This window comes from Nothobranchius furzeri, chromosome 1 (assembly GCF_043380555.1).
Source record: "Nothobranchius furzeri strain GRZ-AD chromosome 1, NfurGRZ-RIMD1, whole genome shotgun sequence".
NCBI classification, from domain to species: Eukaryota; Metazoa; Chordata; class Actinopteri; order Cyprinodontiformes; family Nothobranchiidae; genus Nothobranchius; species Nothobranchius furzeri.
In genome coordinates, this window is record NC_091741.1 from 33,720,337 (window position 1) to 33,743,146 (window position 22,810).

General features: G+C 42.0%; 1 protein-coding gene across 2 annotated transcripts in view; it reads left to right on the plus strand.

Annotated features, from left to right (window-relative positions):
- The first annotated feature begins 475 nt into the window (after positions 1-475).
- The window catches only part of si:dkey-119f1.1 (Structural maintenance of chromosomes protein 6-like), a 32,066-nt gene continuing 9,731 nt past the window's right edge, over positions 476-22,810 (plus strand). For both annotated transcript variants that reach the window (XR_008563066.2, XM_054739917.2), the window contains exons 1-20: positions 476-571; positions 867-1,009; positions 1,109-1,244; positions 3,707-3,812; positions 3,975-4,111; positions 4,314-4,375; positions 9,556-9,636; positions 9,714-9,815; positions 9,903-10,022; positions 10,091-10,189; positions 10,301-10,447; positions 10,722-10,810; positions 10,940-11,104; positions 11,835-12,013; positions 14,885-15,083; positions 17,039-17,153; positions 17,623-17,783; positions 17,861-17,996; positions 18,226-18,306; positions 18,451-18,621. Coding sequence is in view for 1 of the 2 variants with exons in the window: in XM_054739917.2 (XP_054595892.2) it covers positions 878-1,009; positions 1,109-1,244; positions 3,707-3,812; positions 3,975-4,111; positions 4,314-4,375; positions 9,556-9,636; positions 9,714-9,815; positions 9,903-10,022; positions 10,091-10,189; positions 10,301-10,447; positions 10,722-10,810; positions 10,940-11,104; positions 11,835-12,013; positions 14,885-15,083; positions 17,039-17,153; positions 17,623-17,783; positions 17,861-17,996; positions 18,226-18,306; positions 18,451-18,621 (2,418 nt within the window). In the remaining variant the exon portion in view is untranslated. The remainder of the gene's footprint in view (positions 572-866; positions 1,010-1,108; positions 1,245-3,706; positions 3,813-3,974; positions 4,112-4,313; positions 4,376-9,555; positions 9,637-9,713; positions 9,816-9,902; positions 10,023-10,090; positions 10,190-10,300; positions 10,448-10,721; positions 10,811-10,939; positions 11,105-11,834; positions 12,014-14,884; positions 15,084-17,038; positions 17,154-17,622; positions 17,784-17,860; positions 17,997-18,225; positions 18,307-18,450; positions 18,622-22,810) is intronic.

A 22,810-nucleotide genomic window follows, 5' to 3' on the forward strand; every position in this document is an offset into this window, starting at 1 on the left:
CATCATGTGAAAGAGGGAAAACAGCAGGCAACAATGTGAATCTGCATTAACTCCGCAGGTTTCTGTGTGTTCTCTATGAAGGTGCTCAGTCATCCGGGCCAGAACCATATTTATATGATGGTCAGAACTAAACAATGTGTGTGTGTGTGATTGTTTGTCCTGTGCGTCTCTGTGTTGCCCTGCGATGAACTGGCTCTTTGACCAGGGTGTACCCCGCCTGCTGGCCCATTGACCTCTGGAGATAGGCACCACTATTTGTCAGCTCAGATACTTTACTACAATAAAACAACAAACATATAAGTTGCAGTACATATTATAAAAACATACAAAAAATAAGTGAGGGAATTAATAAACTTGATACCCCTATTTACAGTATTTATTTCATATTTTTATTTGATTGCTTGCTTGAGTCGCTGTACTACACAGTTTCTACCAGCAGGCGGTGCAAATAAGCAAGTTGACGAGGAGTCTCGTTTATTCGCGCGATATTTCTCTGGAAGTACCGCGAATTCGACCAGTTTGCTGAACATCAACCGGCATCAACTTGCGCGGAGCCGGACTGGATTAGCAGGTAAAGACAAACGCTACAAGCGACTTAACCTATTATTTTAGTCGGTTCTAACAGCGCTGAGTTCACTAAAGGCCACTCAATTTGTTTTTGGTTTTCTGTTAAGCATGTAGCGAGTTAGCCAGCTAGGGTACTTGTTTTCCTTCGCTAATTAAACAGCCGGGGCGGCGTAATATCCCTAAAAACTCAAAAACAACGGCATATTCACCGGTAGGATGCTAACTGCGAGTTTAGCTAAAAGCCTGGTTGTATGCTAACGTTAGTTTTATTTTTCTTTTGGTTTCGTTTTGTCTCTCAGTGACGTAGGATATGTCGAAGCGGGGAAGCACATCGGCCGTTGAAAATCCAAACAAACGAATCAGGTCTTCGCCAAATGACGAAGAGGAGGGCTCGGATGTTGTTGAGAGCGATCAAGAGGAGGATTCCACCCTGAGTAACCGGGTGAGTAAGGTCTCTGGCATGCAATAGAGGCACCTTCTTCTCTTTAGCTGCAGTTACCCAGCTGTAGTTTCCGGTCGTTGACATGAATCCTGTGTTTAGTTCCTGTGTGCCGGTGAAGTGGTTAGTGATGCAGGACTCGTGGAGAGCATCACTCTGAAGAACTTCATGTGCCACTCACACCTGGGTCCTTTTGCTTTTGGGTCCAACGTGAACTTTGTTGTTGGAAACAATGGAAGTAAGTAAATACCCCAAACTAGCCAGGAGTGGTCCCTCGCCCCCTTGAACTTTCATGTGTTCATTTTTTATTGTGTCATTCTTACAGAGCTTCATAGGGTACATTTCTGTTCTGTTCATCTGTTTTAGCCCAGAATCCTGAAATCGTGTTTCTGTTGTGGAAAGGCACTGATAATTATTGAGTTGTTTACCACATTCAATTAAGCGTTTACTCGGGTATTACCACAGGTTACCATGTTTGTAGTTTGTATTTGTAGTCATTATTAAGCCAGTGCTGTTATTGTCACATCTATAACAATGAAAGAAGACACAATAAAAACTCCTACTGTTTCATATTATACACGTATTGTTGATATTGGCCATTTGAATTTAGCAGTACCACATCTAAACAATATCTACGGTTTAGGAGAGCAACTCTTCATTTACACGTTTGATTAGAATCACAAAGTACTTGACACTGTAAGATCAAAGCGAGTCGCCCCTTAATCGGAAGGTTGCAGGTTCGAGCCCGCTCAGTCTGTCGCTGTGTCTTTGGTAGGGTTGGGCATCGTTTGATTTTGAACGATTCCGATTCCTCGTTTCGATTTCAGCTCCGGTTCCTATCGATTCCAAATTCCGATTCTTTGAAGACATTCCATGTTTTACATGAGCCAGCTAACCACAGGTCCTACTTGATGAAATAATCTTAACTTCAACATGAATTTTAACTCTATGAACAACAACATCACCTTCATTTAGACTAAAACATGTTTTGGAGAATAAAGAAAAAGACTTGCAGCACAACCAGAGTCTGGAAGCAGCCTCTGGGATGAGAGGCTAAATGTCTCCAACATATCCAGAAACGTGCAGCTGTCTTCAGCTAAAACTCTCAGGATGATCATGTCCAGGATGCCTGATAGCTACACCTCCATGCTGCAGCAGCTTCAGTCACAACAGGAAGTGAAGCTTAAACGTAGCTGCTGTCAGTAACAAGCTAACAGATTTAAACATTAAAACTCAACAGAAATAGTTCAGAAAGGAAATTAAAATGTTATTTATTATTATTATTATTATTATTATTATTTATTGTGGCAGAAGCTGGTGTGGTTCAGCCTTCTGACGCTCCGTGCGTGTTGTTATATCTGCAGTGAGATAAACTCACCTCACAGCGTCCAGAGGTGTTCTGTTCTCCACACCTTCATCTCCTCACGCTTAGACTACTGTAACTCTCTTTTCACGTGTCTGAGCAGAACCTCCCTGAACCGTCTACAGGTGGTTCAGAACGCCTGTGCTCGGCTTCTGACCAAGTCCTCCAAACACACCCACATCACCCCGCTTCTCCTCCAGCTTCACTGGCTGCCAGTCAACTTCAGGGTTCATTTCAAGATCCTGGTTCTGGTCTATAGGGCCTTACATGGACAAGCACCATCTTACATTGGTGATCTTCTTAGTCCCTACACCCCCAGCAGGTCCCTGAGGTCCAGTGATCAAAGCCTACTGGTTGTGCAGCACCAGGCTAAAGGTCAAAGGTGACAGATCATCTGCTGCTGTGGCCCCCAGACTCTGGACCTCTCTCCCCCTGAGCCTGAGATCAGTGGACTCAGTGGTCTCCTTTAAAAAGCAGCTGAAGACTCACTTGTTCAAGCTGGCTTTTGTATGACCTTCTTCACCTCTCTCTCTTAATTCTGCTCTCCCCACCTATTCCACCTTCCTCAGGATCCACTGGTTTCCCTCTTTCCTATTCACTCTCTCTCTTTCTTTACATTTTTTAATCACAATTGTCTATTTTTGCTCATTTTAAATATATTTTTAAACATTTTCGAAATGCTTTTTTATATTAACATTTTTTGTTTTTGAGAAGCGCCTCGTGATTTTTATCTTGAGAGGCGCTATAGGAATGATATTTTCTTCTTCTTCTTTAAAGCTTCTATTAACTCCACCGTGTTGACGTATTTAACACGTTTCCTCTACGCTGCAGGAGTTAAAGTTTACATCACGGAGTTAAAGTTCAGCAGACGCGTTTGTTTATATCCAGGTGGGGGGGGGGGGGGGGGGGGGGGGGCTCGGTGCTGCACACAGACAGCTGGTGTGATCAGCTCTGAAATGCGTTGATCACAATTTGCAGATCACGTTTGTTTTTCATGGAGATCGGCCGCGGATTCCTCTTCCGTCGGCATTCTAGGAATCGAAATAAAAAACGTTGAGCGATTCCGGGAAAATGAACTGTTGGAACCGGTTCCAGTCGATGCTCGATGCCCAACCCCGCCTTGTCTGCTGGTGGTGGTCGGAGGGGCCGGTGGTGCCTGTGTACGGCAGACTCGCCTCTGTCGGTGTGCCCCAGTGCAGCTGTGGCTACAATGTAGCTCACCACCATCAGTGTGTGAATGACTGATTGTGTTGTAAAGCACCTTGGGGGGTTCCAGGACTCTAGAAGGTGCTACATCAAATACAGGCCATTTACCGTTTTATTTACCATTCTAACAGGTGGGAAGAGTGCCATCCTGACAGCTCTCATCGTTGCCCTAGGGGGGAATGCACAAGCCACAAACAGAGGTTCCTCTCTGAAGGGCTTTGTGAAAGAAGGAGAAAGGTGAACATTCAGATGTTGGACATTTCTCATGTTTTTTGTACGAGTCTTATTTTTTTGGTCTTTTGAAGATATGTTGACCTCTTAAAGTCACAACGTTTGTTGCTTAACGGACTGTGTCAGATGCTGAACTGCTGCTCTCACCAGACTGCTTCTGTTCCTCAGTTCTGCGGATGTATCCATCACACTGCGAAACAAAGGAAAGGATGCTTACAAGCCCGATGTTTATGGCCCATCTGTTGTTGTAGACCTGAGAATAACTCGAGAGGGTTTGAGGACCTACAAACTGAGAAATAAATCAGGTGAAGACTCCAAAGTTTTCTTTTTAATATACTTTATTATTATTTTTTTTAATGTATTTATTTATTTATTTGTTGTTATTTCTTTTTTGTGCAAATGTGCTTGACCACAGCTTGGTGCTAATAAACATTGCATTTGGCTATTTAAAACGTAACTAGTTATGTCCTTCTGTTTAAAGATTCACCAACACACTGTTTCTTACAGGTCAGGTCATCTCAACTAAGAAGGAAGAGCTTCTCTCCATCCTGGACAGTTTTAACATCCAGGTAGGGTCCATGTTCATCTCACCGCAAGGTTGGGATCGGTCCAGTGCTATTATAGACAAGTACTGGTTTTACCTGTGTGTGTGTGTGTGTGTGTGTGTGTGTGTGTGTGTGTGTGTGTGTGTGTGTGTGTGTGTGTGTGTGTGTGTGTGTGTGTGTGTGTGTGTGTGTGTGTGTGTGTGTGTGTGTGTGTGTGTGTGTGTGTGTGTGTGTGTGTGTGTGTGTGTGTGTGTGTGTGTGTGTTAGCTAGATATTGAACAGATTTTTGTAGCTTTTAGAATTTTTGGAGTCAACACCATTTAACTCATTCGCTGCCAGCGTTTCTCACCGTTTTTACTGTTGTTTTTTTAAGAGTCACAGAACGTTGCGCGCTAGGACGATGTCGACTCACCTGTTACATCAGGAAGAATCCACGCGTTTCGAGTAGGGTTGTTACGGTAACCGGTGTAGCGGTAAACCCCGGTAAAAATGTTGACAATAATAACCGTCTTGTTTTTAAAAACTATATTATCTCGGTGGGTTACCGTGGCTGCGGTGTAGGCGCGGTGACCCTTACCAGCCACCGTATCATCTGCTGAAGTTGCCGGCGGCACATGCGCACTTTGTTGTTTACAACCAAAACTTTCTTGAAGCTAAAGCTGAAATAATGGCCAAAGGAGGAGACGGCAGCGCTCAGGACATTTATTATCCCTCAAAGAAGACAAAGTGGGAAGTACGGGCATTTTTTGGATATCTGAAGAATGCCGAGGGACAGCTGATAGAAGACGGCTATCCTGTTTGCAGCACGTGCAGAAAAAGTGTCTGTGAAAGGCAGCAACGCTTCAAATCTCATGACACATCTGCGTGACCATCACCCACAACTCTACAGTCAACGCAAGGCAAGCTAACGTTAGCGTTTTAGTTAAAATGCGTGATCCGAGGATTTGGGTTGAGGGAGAATGCAACGAGTGGCTATATAAAGCAGCCGCAGCGCCGCTACCTGCATATAAACCGTGTCGCGGACACCGCCATGTTGAAATGACGCTATGCATTACGGGGCTCCCAGGGGCAGATAAGAGTTGGTCTCTCTCCGAGAATAATTATGAATTTAACAACGATTACTGCCTGATGACATTTTCCCACATCTGCAAAGCTCACTGGAAGGACACAAACCGAGGACCATATTCTCGTGATATAGGGATTATTACTCAAGTAAGGGTAAAAAAGTATCTGAGTAGAAGGCTACTTGAGTACTGAGTATCATCTGATCTAATATTTTTAAAATGATGACATCAAACAGACATAAAATAAGATGTTATGGGCAAATATTGGTATTTTAAAGACTAAAGGGGAAACATGTAAATGGCAGTGAATGAGTTAAGCTAATTCACACAACCACTGCTAATCACATATGTAAATGCATAAATGTCAGTTTAGAAGAAGAAGAAACAAACTTTTATGTAGTGCCTCTCAAGATAAAAATCACAAGAATAAAAATGATTTAAAAACTTCTATTCAGTTAAAATATGCTTTATTCATCCCAGAGGGAAACTGATTGCTTCATCAATCATAACATTTGGTAAAGTAAAAATTGTGATTAAAAATTAAATGTGAGGAAAGGGAACGAGAAAATGAATAAGCGAGGTAATCAGTGGATCGTGGGAACAGCAGAATACACAGATTGGGATGTAATTTAAGGTGGTCATAAGTGAGCGTAAAGCCTAATTTATACTTCTGCGTCTGGACGGAGACACGCAACTTCATTATCCATCCTCGCGAAGACCGGTGGAGTCGAGCTCTTTTCTAAACATCCGTCCGATGAAACGGAGAATTCAAGCATGTGATTGGTTAGGACGCCGCTGTCGTCTACAGCACCGCAAAAACATAAAGAGAGCCGAGGATATCTAGCGGCAGAGATGGAGCAACTTAAAGAATACATCGTGGAAAAATATGAATGTTTTATTCACCCGTGACTGAAGACATGAAGAGATGCACAGAGGGCATCTTATTGGTGGACAGAAATGACAGGAAACGTGAGTTTAGATGTGGCGAGCGCATGAAGAGGTGGAGGACAGTGAGGAACAAATTTGTCCACGTAAAAAAGTCTCATATACAAAAAAACGCAGTACAAACAGAATAATAGATGCACTATCTTGGACTGGATACATGACAGGATACCCCAGAACAGCGCTACGCCCTCTGTTTTGTCCTGGTGGGGAATTGCTTTGCAACACTCCCCAGGAGACGGAAAAGTCCGAGAGCAAAACTTCTCCGTCTGCATGCGTGTTTCTCCCTCGTGGAGCTGACAGAAGTATAAATTAGCCTTAATCCATAACTTAAAGGGAAACTGTGCAGTTTTAGCTCGCTTTTAGCACCCCCTAGTGTCCTTTACTAGTTCACTGTTGTAAAACTGAAAGTGAAACTCTTCTCTGTTCATCTCTTAAAAGCCTTAATCTAACTGCTGACATGTCTCCTCGGCCTTCATTAGTTTTTACAGGAGCAGTTCATCACTCTATCAGACACATCCGCTGGGTTCACAATCTAAAACATGCATGAAACACGCTGGAAGACATCAATCAATCAATCAATCATCAATCAATCAACCAAAATTTATTTATGAAGCGCTTTTCATGCAAATGCAGCTCAAAGCGCTTTAAAGACAACCAGACAGCAGTCGGTTTCTCCCTCCTCCCACCCTCAATCCCGTCCCAAGCAGATGCAAACTCCCGCACGCACACACACACACACACACACACACACACACACACACACACACACACACACACACACACACTCATACACACACACACACACACACACACACACACACACACACACACACACTCATACACACACACACACACACACACACACACACACACACACACGCACACACACACACACACACATACACACACACACACATACACACACACTCATACACACACACACACACACACACACACTCATACACACACACACACACACACACACACACACACGTAACAGAGAAAGGGCAGCTGGCTGAGTGCAGATGTAGAAGATACAAAGAAGACGAAAACACCATCAAAGGAGCCGACGGCACCGGGAGCACCAAGACTGGCAGCAACAGCCTTGGCAAGAGTAGACATGGGAAGCATCCCACCGCCACAGCCCTCTGAGGAAACACTCGTTTACTAATGAGACTAAGGCCTAGTCCACATGTAGCCGGTTTTTTTAAAAAACAAATCTCCGCCCCTCCAAAAACTTGCATCCACACCACCGCGTTTTTAAAAAACTCTGTCCACACGTACCCGGATAAATACGTTGTTGAGGACATGCCAGACCTGTAGGCGGCAGTACTTCCCCCGTTCTTAACCTCGTCCTTCGTCTGTGGTCTTCCGCAAGGAGCAGTAATTCCTCTTGCAAACACAAACAAGCAAAAAGCGCTTGGACAAGTGATAAAGTGAGCGCAGCTCTGAGGGCATCCATGCTGTCGGCTAGTGTAAACACAGGTCGCACACGTGATGTCAGCATTTTTTTGTCGCGGAAAGTGACGTTGCGGACCTTAAAACTCCGGTTTTGTCCGTCCACACGCAGACACCCAAAACGGAGAAAACGCAGATCTTCACTTTGGCCGGAGTTTTTAAAAAGATCCGTTTTCGTGTGAAAAAGATCCGTTTTCGTGTGAAAAAGATCCGTTTTCGTGTGGATGACAGGCCAAAACGTAGAAAAATATCTACGTTTTGGCAGATCCCCGGCTACGTGTGGACAGGGCCTGAGATAACAATTAAGAAACAAATTAAACATAAACAGCTGATGAATAAAAATCTAAATAAAACACACTGATAAAACATACCCAAGTAGAAACATATAATTAAATTTATAAAATATTGTACAACAAAGTTGTACCGCTGCTGCGTTCTGGACCATTTGAAGAGGCACTGTGAGACCTCTTCAAATGGTCCAGAATGCAGCGGCGCGTCTGGTCTTCTATCAGCCTATAAGAGCACACGTCACCCCTCTGTTCATTGAGCTCCACTGGCTACCGCTAGCAGCACGCATCAAATTCCAATAGCTAACACTAGCATACAAAGTCCGAGACGGTACGGCTCCCATCTACCTGAATCCTCTTGTAAAGGCTTACGTCTCGGCCCGGCCGCTCCGGTCATCACAGGATGGTCGGCTAGCAGTGCCTACACCACGCTCAGGACAATCCAGACTCTTCTCATGCATCGTTCCACAAATGTGGAATGACCTTCCAAGCACTACCAGAACAGCGGCTTCCTTTTCAATTTTCAAGAAACTCCTGAAGACCCTGCTCTTCAGAGAGCATCTTCTTAACTAGCACCCTCCCTGCACCCGTCCCCCTCTCTACCGTCCACTCCTTGTTCCCTACTCTCCATGACTGATGTCAATTTGTTGTTATTATTGTTGTTGTTGTTAGCCTCAAGGGCAACATGCCGATTATCACTTGTAAGTCGCTTTGGACAAAAGCGTCTGCTAAATACATAAACACAAACATAAACAACAAAGTATTAAGACTGGTTAAAATAATTATTATTACAAGTTAAAATAAATATATAGGAAAATATGTGTTATTTAATTAGAAAGAGTAAGTAATAAAACACTGATCAAATATAAAACAGGCTAAAATAGATCAAAATCACTTAAAAGTTATACTAAAAAGGTGAGTCTTGAGCCTGGCCTTAAAAACAAGAACACTCTACGGCCCCGAGGTCCTCTGGCAGCCTGTTCCAGAGGCGAGGTCACAAAACTATAAAGCACATGTCAGCTTCTCTTCACTAAGTCCAACAGAAGGCGGCCCGCCACTCTTAAGTTGCAAGTGCGGTATTCTGGCCACAAGTGGCGGTGGAAGTCTTGAGTGACATTTCATTGATCCTGTAACGGGTCATTTAGCACAATACTGATTCAAGACATGATTTAAAGATATGAAAACGTTGCATAGCATGGCTTCAATATTACATGAAGTCGCCCATAAAAACAATCTGGTTTGATTAGAATAACTTCATTCTTTCTCTTCATGATGTCATCTCTGTTTAGATCTTTGTCATGAAGGGCAGATGGTGATGTGCTTCTCTTCAAACAAGTTAGCATCTGAAGGTGTTTGTTAGCCACTGGTCCCAGCCAGGCCGGCTGTTGCATGACTGCAGAACAGATTAGTGTTCCTGAGATGGTTGTTGGTTTTCTCCTCTGGTCCAAAGGTTAACAACCCAGTATCCATTCTCACGCAAGAGATGAGCAAACACTTCCTGCACTCTAAAGGAGAAGGAGACAAATACAAGGTAAAAGCAAATGACCCGAGGCCATGCACGAACTATACTGATGTCAATTCATCTCTTTTTTATTTATTTTCCTGCAGTTTTTTATGAAGGCCACCCAACTGCAGCAGATGAAAGACGACTTCATTCACATTAAAACCACTAAACACATCACAGAGGACAGATTTGCCCAGAACCGTGACGTACGTGTGGCTCTGGCAGACAGGCTGCTGTTCAGCTGCACTATTCAAACAGTGTTCAGTAGTTATAGATGAGCTTTTATTTTTCAGTGCTTGAAGGACTTGAAGCGTAAGTACCTGGAAAAAGAGGATCGTTACAAAAGCTTGGCGTCAATCAGTGAAATGCAGACTCAGCTGGAGGAATTACAGAAACAAATGGCGTGGGCTCTGGTGAGGCGACCTGCAGGTGACCTTATGCTTCTGGTGCGTTGTAATAGACCTGTTAATAAATGTTTCAGGTGTCGGAGATGGAGAAGGAGTTGGAGCCGATGAAGGACAAGCTGCAGTGTGACAGACGAGCGACAGAGAAATTTGATGAGAAGGTGGATGAATGGAAGGTAAAACAGTTTTATGATATTCTTCTTCTTCCTCATGTCTGATACAGCAAATGTGTTTTTATGTTTCTGTTGTAATTCCAACATCCTTCCATTTTTCATGTCGTTTCACAGAATAAGGTGGAGCAAGCAGAGCAGAAGCTCAAGCACATCCAGGATCAGCTGGAGGAGATCACCCAGCAAGTCGGGGAGCTTCAGCCTAAATGTGCTGAACTTAAGGCAGAGGCCCAAAAACGCAACAAACTCCTCAAGAGCTGCGAGGTCGGAGTTCAAACAACACTTCCCTTTTCTGTTTGTTTGTTTTCTGGAGTTTCTGTATTTGGGAAATGCTCGAAGATGGCCTGCAAGATCTTTCAGCACAATGTCCTTTTCAAAGGTTTTCAGACACTTCTGCTGGGTTTGGGGTTCGGGTTTAAGTACGACCTTACAGCTGATGGGTTTGGTTTAGGAGAGCCGGTGTCCTTCCTCGCATTGTTTAAACGTTCTGAAGCTGCTCTCACATTGACACCGTGTTGTTTTTTTCTGTGTGTTCCAGCTTGGCGTCCATCGGTGTAGAACTAATCTTGGAGATCTGGAAAAGGACAAAGTTCAGCTGTCCTCACGTTTAAAAGATCTCAGTCTGAGGTGGGATGTTTGGTTTTCGTCTCATTTCTACTAAATGGTTGCTCATCTTGTATTTTAGTTCTGAAAATACCTTTTTTGATTCCCAGTTTTTTATGAATGTAGTGATCGATCACCTTTTCTGCCCTTTAGCATCAGTCAGACGGTGGATGCAGAAGGCCAGCTGAGGACTGAGCGTGTGGCGCAGATTCAGACCGAGCTGGATAACCTGGAACATCAGAGCTCCACTCTGAGCCAGCAGATTGACCAGTATCAACATTCCTGCAGCCGCATGAAAGAAGAACAGGGGAAGATGAGGTATCCGGATCAGTAACACATTTGTGACTGTGATATGTTGGTCTCTTCTGCCACCTTCAACAGACAGAAGTTTAGCTGAGCTGTATGCGTTACTGAGCCAAAGGCTTCGTCAGTGCGGCCTTTAAAAGGCTCCAGATTTGTTTGGTTCCTACTTTTGAACTCCAGATTTTCCCTCAGAGCTGACAGAGATGGAATGATTTAAATCGGGATGCTGAGAGCTGAGCAAATCCGTTTCAAGGACACGTTCATGTTTTTTCGCTGATATTCAATTATAATCAAATCAAATCAAAGCTTTATTTATAAAGCACCTTCCACAACCCTGTCAGGAAGCCCAAGGCGCTGAACATGGTTCAGTAGAAGTACAAATATAGTGAATAATTCATAAATAAAAGCAATTCAAATTACAAAAAAAAAAGGTGAAACATTCTAGTACAGGACAGATGGGTAAAGCAAGCGATAGAGTGAACCAATGAAAACAGGGAATTAAATTCAACATAAAAGAGGGCCGAATCAAACATGTTCAGGAAACGCCAAGCAGAGGAGGTGTGTTTTTAGGCGACTCTTAAAGACTGGCAGAGATGGGGACAGCCTGACTGAGGGTGGCAACTGGTTCCAGAGAGACGGTGCTCGGACTGAGAAAGCCCGGTCCCCGCCAGTACGACACCTCGAACGAGGGACAGCGAGCAGGCCTTGTTCTTATAAAGAAACGTCTTTCTTGTCGTATCTACAGGAAGGAATTTGATGTTCTCCGGAGATCCATTGAAGCAAACAAAAGGACACTAGATACGATGATGGCCAGCCGCTCTAATCGACTTCGGCGTTTTGGAGACCAGATGCCGGAACTGCTCGGTGGCATCGAGGAAGCCCACAGAAAAGGCCTGTTCAAGCACACCCCCCGAGGACCTCTGGGTAAGACTCTTGACCTTGTCTGTCTGTGTTGTTTACTACATTTTCATTCTGAATAGATCATTCGACAATAAAACACCAATAATGGTAGATTTCATTGTAACACCTTTTAAGTCATACTTGTTTCTGTTTCTGATCCTATAAAACCAACAGAGTTAACTCATTAACTGCCGGCCTTTTCACTGTTTTTTAAGAGCGACAGAACGTTGCGCGCTAGGATGATGTCGACGCCAAGACTACCAAAACAAAGCGGAGACCAGAGGTGGAAAGAGTACTAAAATGTTGTACTTAAGTACAAGTATAATTACTTTCATGAAATTTTACTCAATTACAAGTAAAATTATCTGCCTCAAAATATACTCAAGTAAAAGTAAAAAGTAGCTTATTTCAAATGTAGTCGGAGTAAAAGTTACTTAGTTACTTTTTTGACTGTGCAAGGACGGGCTCTTCTGAATAGTTAAAAAAGACAATGGGGTATAAATGTCAAAGTGGCCGTTTTTTTATTAAATGAACAAATATGCATGTTGAAGTACAAAGGCAGTTACACTGCAAACTAGTAACATAAATTAGGTTATAGTCACAAGTCCGTGACTTTTCCCTGAACGACCACCCCGGCAGATCCTGATAGGCCTGCCCAGTCTCTCAGCCTCTCCAGTAGCAGGTGATGGTCAACAGTGTCAAAGGCTGCAGTCAGGTCCAGCAGGACCAGAACCAGAACCCTGCATCACTGTGAGTCAGAAGGTCATTAGAGACCCTAAGAAGAGCTGTTTCAGTAGAATGAGCTCTACGAAAACCTGACTGGAAGCTATCATAGATGTTATGTTCATCAAGAGCAGCTGTGAGTTGTTTAGCCACAACCTTTTCCAAGATCTTGGAGATGAACGGAAGTTTAGAGATGGGTCTGAAGCTGCTATGGAGAGAGGGGTCGAGACTCGGTTTTTTAAGAAGCGGGTGGATCACAGCGTTCTTAAAGTAAGCAGGGACCTGACCAGAGACCAGAGAAGCATTAATTATAGAGAGCACGCTGGGACCGATGGACTGAAAAGCACTTTTAAACAAAGATGAGGGTAAGATGTGATGACTGTTGCTTGACTTGCTTCGCCCCAGCCTCTGCCATCTGATCAAGGTGTCTTCTCATATTGATCAAACCTGTTGAATGACAAATACATAACATATATTTAATATATCTGGCAATTAAGTTTTGATAGAAGATGCAACAAGAATTGTTTTTAGTAACACATGCCTTACAAGTACTATAATTTGTGTCGACAGACTCGTATAATTGAACTTTAAGTATGTTGTCAGGATTGAAATGAATGAAAAACAGATTAAGGTATGATATTAAATTATAAAAAATTACCTGCTTCAATGATATCGTGCCTCTCAGTCCAGGTGGTCTTGAGCTTTGGAAGAAGGATTGCAGCAGCAGTCAGCTCAGGGTCTTCCATCATCTCACCAAAGTGCTTTTGGACACCATCCTGAATGGCTCTGAAGAGTGGCAGACACATCTTGGAGACAGTCTCCAGTCTGCTGAGTTTTTCTTATAGCTGGAAGATCACTTGAGGGGCGGGACTAGGAAGCTCAAAAATGACCAATCAGAAAAAAGAAGGAAATCCCGACTGTACCACACGACGCGGTAGATTTCTAGTTGTAGTAAAAAAAAAAAAAATAGCATCTGGCAACGGCACAAACATCTTTTATTTTTTAGAAGAAATGCTTTTAGCGCTTCTACTTGTGGTTTTAAAGACATCTGAGTCATTTAGAACAGAGGAAAGAGCCGCAGCGAACTCCGCCGCTGTCTTCGTTGTTTATGAGAAATTGAGCACCGCCGTGTATGACGTGAATTAAACAGGAGGAGTCTGGCAGGCCAGGCAGGCTATCTTTCTCGTACCATTAGCGCCTATTTTCTTCTCCTACCCACCATTCATTGCACTGTAAGGTCACTGAACACATGCTTCACACTAAGGAGTTCAGCTCACCTGCTGACCGCTCAGCCATCCCTTCATTCCTTCTCACAAGCTTTGATCTTAGGTGATCCTCCAGTCATCCGAGTAGTCAGTTAGTGTTTCTTATCCTTTCCTTCGTACCCCGTAACACTCTCGTAACTTAAGCGCTCAGTTCTTCTGGTGCGCGGCTTCAGCGTCCGCAGCACTTCCGTGTTTGGGTCTTACAGTATAGACATATATGTACATAGACACTTCATTAAGCGCTGGATCACTCTCGAGTGCGTTAAGACGCTTCTACATATGTATATGTTTATACTCTCGTCTCTCTTCTCTCTGGTTGTGTCTGAGTCCAGTGCGAACCGTGCGACACAGTATTTTGCAATGTTGTTTTTTTTACTCGGTAACGGATAAGATAAAAAATGTAGCGAAGTACAATACTTACAAAAAACAATACTTAAGTAAAAGTAAAATTACAGATTTTAAAAACTACTTAAAAAGTATAAATGCGCAAAAAATCTACTCAATTACAGTAACGCAAGTAAATGTAATTCGTTACTTCCCACCTCTGGCGGAGACTCACCTGTTACATCAGGAAAAATCCGCGACTTTCAAGCGTTATCCATTCTTTAAAAACTCGTTGTTGAATTGTGATCAGCAGAAGCTTTTCAGATTCGTGCCTCACTTTTTTTTACCGCAGCGGCCCAAAATGATCTCCTAACACATGGATTTTCAGCTTCCTGATCACGTGACGTGTGACGTACGCGGATGAAGATCAGCTTTAGAGCTGGGGTGTTTGTTCTCCCGGCGTGGGGGCTCGTCCGACGCCCACGCAGTAAAAAAATGCAAATGACGACTTTAGTCGTCAGTGGCAGTGAACGAGTTAATAAACGTTGTTGTACCTTGTATCTATGTTTATTTCCTTCATCAGGTTACCTCATCAGTCTGAAGGACCCAGAGCTGGCCCTGGCTGTTGAAGTGTGTCTTAAAAGCCTTCTGAGAGCTTTCACATGCGACAACTATGAAGATGAGAAGGTGCTCAAAAGCATCATGGCTAAAGTTCTCCGAGGCCCCAGGCCGACAATCATTACCAGCCAGTTCCTCCCACGTGTTCATGATACAAGGAGGAGGTGAGAAAACACCAGAAATAATCATTTTCTTGTCTAAGGTTCAACGTAATATCACGATTTGTTGTTGTTATTTATATGCTCGGTATGTACGTACATTACAAGACTTACATGTAAATCAGCACTAACACAGAGAAAGGTGGAGCTATAGCCGGGATTGGAGTTCTCCGTCGTGGCGACGGAAATCCGTCAGTTGGAATAATCAGAAAAAAGTTCCGTCAAAATGTCTTTTCGCCTTCGCTTGGGTTTAGTAGTCTCTCTCTCTCTCTCTCTCTCTCTCTCGCTCGCTCGCTCCTGTTGCTAACTGTAACGCGCACCGGTGTTTTTGAAACGCGTTTCTCCACCGTTCTGCACCGCCCAAGCTGCAAAAACACATGTGCTCATTGCTCGCTCCCGCGGTGCGCCCCAGGCGCTGGAATTCTAACAGCCAATAAAGCTCTGATATCACATGAGAGTTAACGCGATGAGCCAGGACCCACGTTCCCGGTGGGCCGACCTGAGGTCGGTGTTTTTTCGGTCATGACGCTCTGCTGATGAGAGGACTTCTCCTGTCAGTGGACCAGGTGAGCTGCTGAACGAGCGTTGGTTCCTGGAAACACGTTCTACGCCCAGACTAGTGACCCGTTATTGATCATTTTATCATTAATATTAAGTGAATGCACTAAAACTACAAATGATACAAGGTAAGATTTAATATTATTAGTCATATTACTATCAAATGTAAATAAACATAACAGATAACTCATCTTAATGAAAAGGTTATATTAATAATTTTAATATTGATTATATTTCATTTCTAAGGTTTGGATGTCTGTGAACATTACAGAATATTCAGACTGGTGTAAAGAACATGATATTATTAATAACATGATATTATTAATAACATGGTATTATTAATAACATGATATTATTAATAACATGATATTATTAATAACTTGATATTATTAATAACATGGTATTATTAATAACATGGTATTATTAATAACATGGTATTATTAATAACATGGTATTATTAATAACATGATATTATTAATAACTTGATATTATTAATAACATGATATTATTAATAACATATTATTAATGACAAGATATTATTAATAACATGGTATTATTAATAACATGATATTATTAATAACATGATATTATTAATAACATGGTATTATTAATGACAAGATATTATTAATAACATGGTATTATTAATAACATGATATTATTAATAACAAGATATTATTAATAACGTGATATTATTAATAACAGGTCATGATCTAAAGCTGCCCTGGGCCTAAAGCCCTGCAGATGTATTTAGTTTCTATAAACAACAACAACAAATAAACAACAGCAGCTGGATTCTGCTTTGTTCCTTAAACTGAGTCACGTACTTTTGCACGTTCTGCAGCTCACAGGGAGCTCTGCCAGCTGATTGGTTCTTTTGGTACCTAGTGCGGTTCTGGTGCTGAGCAGCATGGATGCATGAGTGGATTTCACTCTAGTCTGTGTTCATAATGGACTAATAAAGGACAGGAAGACATTGTTAACTCGTATATCATTATAATGAACATGTATGGATACTTTATCATACACAGCTACCAGCCTGTAACTCTACTTTCCCCCAAAATGCACCAGACTGACGCGTTTAAATATAAAATGTCCAATAATGTTTTTCTGGGGGGGCGTGCCCCCGACCCCCCCAGAGTACTTTAATACTTATCATCTCTTTTACCTCAGAGAAATCTCAACACACACACTGTTAAACACTGTGTGTGAATGGGTTATTCCACATTTTTCAGAAACAACATTTCTGACCTCAAAACCCGAATACTGGCTGCATGTAAACAGTGTGAGCCCCCCCCAATAATTTTCAGTGGGATGAGGATTTTTTGCTTCAGTCCCTGTGCTATAGGCAGATATTTACTTGAAGGTTGGTGTAACAGATTTTTGTAATAGATTTACTTTTTCAGGGCCGTGAATCATCCCGATTACCCGTCTGTTCTTCAAGCGCTGGACATCGAGGACCCAGTTGTTGCCAACTGCCTCATCGATCACAGGGGCATCGAGTGCATTTTGCTCATTAAGGTAAAAACAAGATTTTCGTCTGTAAGGTGTCAGACACTGTTTCCATCTAAACTGTTACAACATAGAGATGGATTACCCCGTAACACAGCTCTAGACTTGTGTTTGTTTAAATTACCGGATCAAACCGGTTTGTAGATGAGTGTGTACTGGAAGGCTTCAGGAGTTTGACACGTTGCTTTTTAACTGCTAACAAAATTCTAGAGGATTTTGTGAACGTTTTAAATGTATCTGACTTTGTTTTGTGTGTGTGTGTGTGTGTGTGTGTGTGTGTGCGTGCGTGTGCGTGCGTGTGTGTGTGTGCGTGCGTGTGTGTATGTGTGTGTGCGTGTGTGTGTGTGTGTGTGTGTATGTGTGTGTGTGTGTGTATGTGTGCGTGTGCGTGCGTGCGTGTGCGTGCGTGTGTGTGTGTGTGTGCGTGCGTGTGTGTGCGTGTGTGTGTGTGTGTGTGTGTGTGTGTGTGTGTGTGCAGAATCGCACAGAGGCCCGGCGTGTAATGCAGGGCGGGACTCCTCCGGCTCACTGTACCCAGGCCTTCTCTAAAGACGGAGATCAGATCTACCCCAACCGCAGCTACAGCGCCGATCAGAGCCGAGCTAACTGTCTTTCGGGAGATGTCGAGGAGGAGATCGTGTAAGTGTCCTAGTGCGCTTCCTGACTATCAGTCACGTTGTTGTCTTTCTTTGTGACTGACATGTTTGTGTTAACAGGCACCTGCAGAGAGAGCTGGAGAACCAGAACGCTCAAGAAGCTCGCTTCATGCAACGAAAGAAGAAACTGGATGAAGACCTCAAACAGAATGAAGGGCTGTTGAGAAGAGCAAGCATGGAGCAAAAAAGCACTAATGTAATCGTTGTTTACTCCTTCTTATCCATAAATAAGTTTAATTTCTCTGCTTTGTTTGTTTGAGAAACCTTGTGGAGTTCTACTAGCATGTAGTCCTTTTTATTACTGAGGGACAAAGAATTGATGAAGATGGTTTTGATGGTAATTCAGAAAACGCTGTCTGTGAACCTTTATGTAAAATTAAACTTCAGCTTCAAATGTGTGTTCATTTTCAACAATGTCGTTCCAGGACAAGGTCACAAAGCTGCAGCTTGAGCTGACAGACTTAAAGAACGTGGAAGAGCCTCAGTCGGACGACGTCAGGCTTCTGGTTCGTGAAGTTGTTTGTTTCTGTGCACCTGAAATGAGTCCGGACACAAACTCTACTTTGTAGCATGATGTGAACTTGAGCTGCCAGTTGTCACCTGTGATTATATTCCGGGGGGGGGGGGGGGGGGGTTGTGTTGTACCTCAGGAGGAAGATCTTCAGGAAATTGTTGAGAAGATTTCATCCAAACGCTCCGAGTTTGAAGAAGCGAAAGCCCAGATGGCCATCCTCAAGGACGACTACGAGAAGGCAGAGCAGGAATGCCGGCAGCACAAAGACCGCATCAGCACCATAGTAGAGGAGGCCGACTCGGTTAAAGTAGGACCCTCACTTCAACTCTGAAATGTTTGTGAAAATATCGAGTGTAAAAAGGTGCAAGCTGTTGTAGCGGAGGCAATTTGATGGTTTCATCTGTTACGACCACGAAGATGTAATATTCTATATAAATATCAAATATTAACCTGCTAGGTCTTTATTGTAATCAATCAGAAGATTCTAGGATTTAATTCAGAAGATCTGGGTTGTTTGCTTTTTCAGTGATCAATGTTACGTCCCGACAGGAGGTGTTAAAATGTGAGGGGAGGGGTGGGTGGGGGGGCTGGCAACATAAGAATATGACAGTGGAGTTGAAACGGGTTTAATTGTAGTAAAAGGTTCTAAAACAAGTGCAAACAGATGGCGAGCATTATTAAAATAGTGCCGAACAAACCAAATCGAGACTAAAAGGTTAACATTTAAAGGGTGAATTATCAACATTTAAACACCCGGTTAAAACTTACCGAAACAGACGGTGCTTTAGAAACACAAGATGATATAAAACCGACGCTCTACGAAAACACCGAGTGTTTTAAAGTCCCAAAGTCGGTAAACTACGATGTTAACCTTCAAACGATCCCTCTGGATCACTCAGAGTTAAAACTATTAGAGTCAACTCATCTCAAAACGAAGGGGTTCAAACCAAGACGAGGCCCGGAGGACAGCAGAACCCCTCCACTGCTGCCTCCCAGACTTCTTCTGTTGTTTAATGGCGGGTGGCAACCAACTTTCAGGTGCATTTCCGCCACCTACTGAATGGGAGTGTGAGTCGAAGTGGGGAGTATCCTAATAAAAAAATACTAAATTCTATCAAGTATTTCACTTTCCCTTAGAAAGTCTATGACTAACTTATAAGCCACTATTTAACAGAATATTCAAATCATAGTTCTTATATCCTTTAACTTTGAATTTTTCAGCCAACGTTTTCCTATTCCCCACATATTTTCTACAAGTACATAACACATGTTCTACTGTTTCCCGATCAAGTCCACATTCACACAGACCGGTATTACGCCGTCCAAGAAAATAAAAAGCATGCTGTTCAAAGCTGTATGTCCCAGTCTCATCCTTGTTTTTACTACTTGATTTCTGTTACTCATGTGAATGACTTCCATTCTTCCAACCTTTCCCTTTAATTTGTATAAATGTCTTCCTTTCACGTCCCGTATCCATGGTTCTTGCCATTCATCCAGAATCTGCAGTCTAATAGCTGATTTCACCTCTGCAACACTACATGGAACCTCCATCACAGTATCTATCCAGTGTTGTTGCCTGCTTCGCATAATAATCAGCTATTTCATTACCCTCTACTCCACTGTGAGCTGGAACCCACATAAACCTAACCTCTGAATCACTCTTCATCAACCTAAACAAGCACTCAAATGTCTCATACAACATATCTGACCTCTTATCTGCTGACATTTCTCTAACTGATAACAATACAGACATGGAGTCCGAGCAAATAATACTTTTCCTGACACCGTTTTGTTCTATCCGCTGTAAACTAAATGAAACGGCTAACATTTCCACCGTATAAACTGACAGATTATTAGATGTTTGACTTTTATGATATTTACTAAATTTCGGAATCCAGAAAGAAAATCCTGTTAAATTTCCTGACTCTCTCGACCCGTCAGTATATACAGGGATGAATGATCGATGAGCGTCATTTAATCTTTCTTCCACAACATCATCCCAGTTTCCCACACCTTTCCGTATCTTAATTACATTGTGAATATGAAAATCTATCATTGCTTTTGGAAATAACCAAAACGGAGTAGGCGAATATAAAAATTTCTTAATAACAACTTTATCATTTAGTTTAAAGGCTTCCGCCAATCTACACGATTCCCATACCATACTCTCATACTGTCCATTGAAATATTGCCCTCCTACTTTCATCTCTCCCTTAAGCATATGCTCACCCTCTTCACTACCTCGTACACTAGCCCAATAATTTAATTTCAGCAACTTGAATCTTAGAGTGCATCTCTCCCATTTCCACTTGTAAGGACACCATCGGTGTGGTTTTCATTGCTCCACAACAATTTCTTAAAGCCTGACTTTGAATAACTTCAATCTTCTTCAATAATGTTTTACTTGCGGAACTATATACAATAATACTACCATAATCAATAACCAATCTGATCATTGCTATATATACCCGTTTTAAAGCCTTGGCACTAGCCCCCCAATCATTAACCCTTAAACACCTCATAATATTTATTACCTTTTTACATCTTTCAACTACGTTATTAATATCCTCCTTCCAAATCAACCTTTCATCAAAATAACACCCAAATATCTAAAACTGTGAACTTGCTCCAAAGGTTCCCTATAGAGTTTAAGCTCAATCTTAACATTTCTTTTCTTCGTAAAGATCATACTGTTTGTTTTGTCCACCGAAAACTTAAATCCCCATTCAAAAGACCAATTCTCCACTTTTATTATTGCTTCCTGAGTCTCCTTCTGCAAGTATTGAATGTTCCTTCCCCTTTTCCATAATATTCCATCATCTGCAAACAATGCTTTCCCAACATCATACCCTATCTCTTCAAATGCATCATTAATCATTATAGAAAATAGAACAGGACTGATCACACTTCCCTGTGGCGTCCCATTGTCAACTCTATAGCCTTCTGACAAACTATCACCTATTTTTATCTGAATGTATCTATTAAACAAAAAGTCCTTAATCCAATCATATGTTCTTCCTTCTATCCCCAACCTTTTTAATTTAATCAGCAAGCCCTCCTTCCACACCATGTCATATGCTTTCTCAATACCAAAATAAACTATAACTAAACTCTCTTTATTGTTCTGTGCTTTCCTGATGTCATTTTCCAAACTCACTATGGCGTCCATCGTCCCTCTACCAGTCCTAAACCCATTTTGATATTTCATTAACAAATTCCTACTTTCTAAATAATAATTTAACCTTTCCTTAATCATTCTTTCCATTACTTTACCTATATGAGACGTTAAAGCTATCGGCCTATAGTTCTCCGGAATACTTGGGTCTTTCCCAGCTTTAAATATCGGAATTATTACTGCCTCTTTCCAATTTTTTGGTAATTTTCCTTTTCCCCAGACTTTATTATATAACTCCAACAGCCCTCCCATCATCTTATCCCCTAAATGTTTAAGCATCTCATAATTAATATCATCCTTACCAGACGACGTCACTTTAGTTCTCCCCATCGCTCGCTCTAGTTCAAAAACTGTAAACGGAGCGTCAATTGTCGTCAGTCTCCGTCCACCATCATCATCAACAATATTGGTCCTTCTGGTTTCTTCTCTTCTTCTCCATCCATCTTCCGACAAATTATCATCACTATTAATTTTTATAAAAGTTTTAGCCAACATTTCAGCTTTCTCTTCATTGCTAATAGTAACCTCTACACCTACCTTGAGAACCGGGTATCTAAACTCTATAAACTCCCTTCATTTTCCTCCTCATACCCCAAACGTCACTTACAGACGTAGTTCTTCCTATTTTATCACAAAACCCTCTCCAGTTTTCCCTTTTTGCTCTCTTAACCACTCTTCTAGCTTCAGCCTGTAATCTTTTACATTTTAACAAACTGTCAAAATTATGAGTCTTTCTCAAAACTTTCATACTTTTATTTCTCTTTAATTGCCTTTTCTCATTGTTCATTCCACCATGGAACATTCTTCTTCTTCATGGTCCCTTTACATTTAGGAATAGTAACATCCGCCGCTTCAATTATCACTCTCCTAAAAATGTGTTCCACTATGTCTATATCCTCTTCCATACTAATCCTTCCATTCTCTTCCTCACACATAAGTCTAAATTTATCCCAATCAGCTTTTTTAAATACCCAACGACCAACACTTTTGTCCAGATATACTGCCTTACTCCTATAACCCTATGTCCCTCTACCATCATTTATACAGACTAAATTCATATCCTCCATGAATTCTTCAATGAGTTCCCCATTCTGATCCTCCTTAAGTCCTCTCCACAAAGAACTATGAGAATTAAAATCCCCACACATTATTCCATAATTCAGATTAACATGAATAAAAGTAGCACAATCTCCTCCAATACCATCTTCTCTATCTCATCCAATTATTGTGTATTGATATAATTTAAATTCTAATTTTTTATTTAACCAAGTTTCTTGAACACAATATCTGTTTTCTCCAATAATTCATCAATACATCTTTT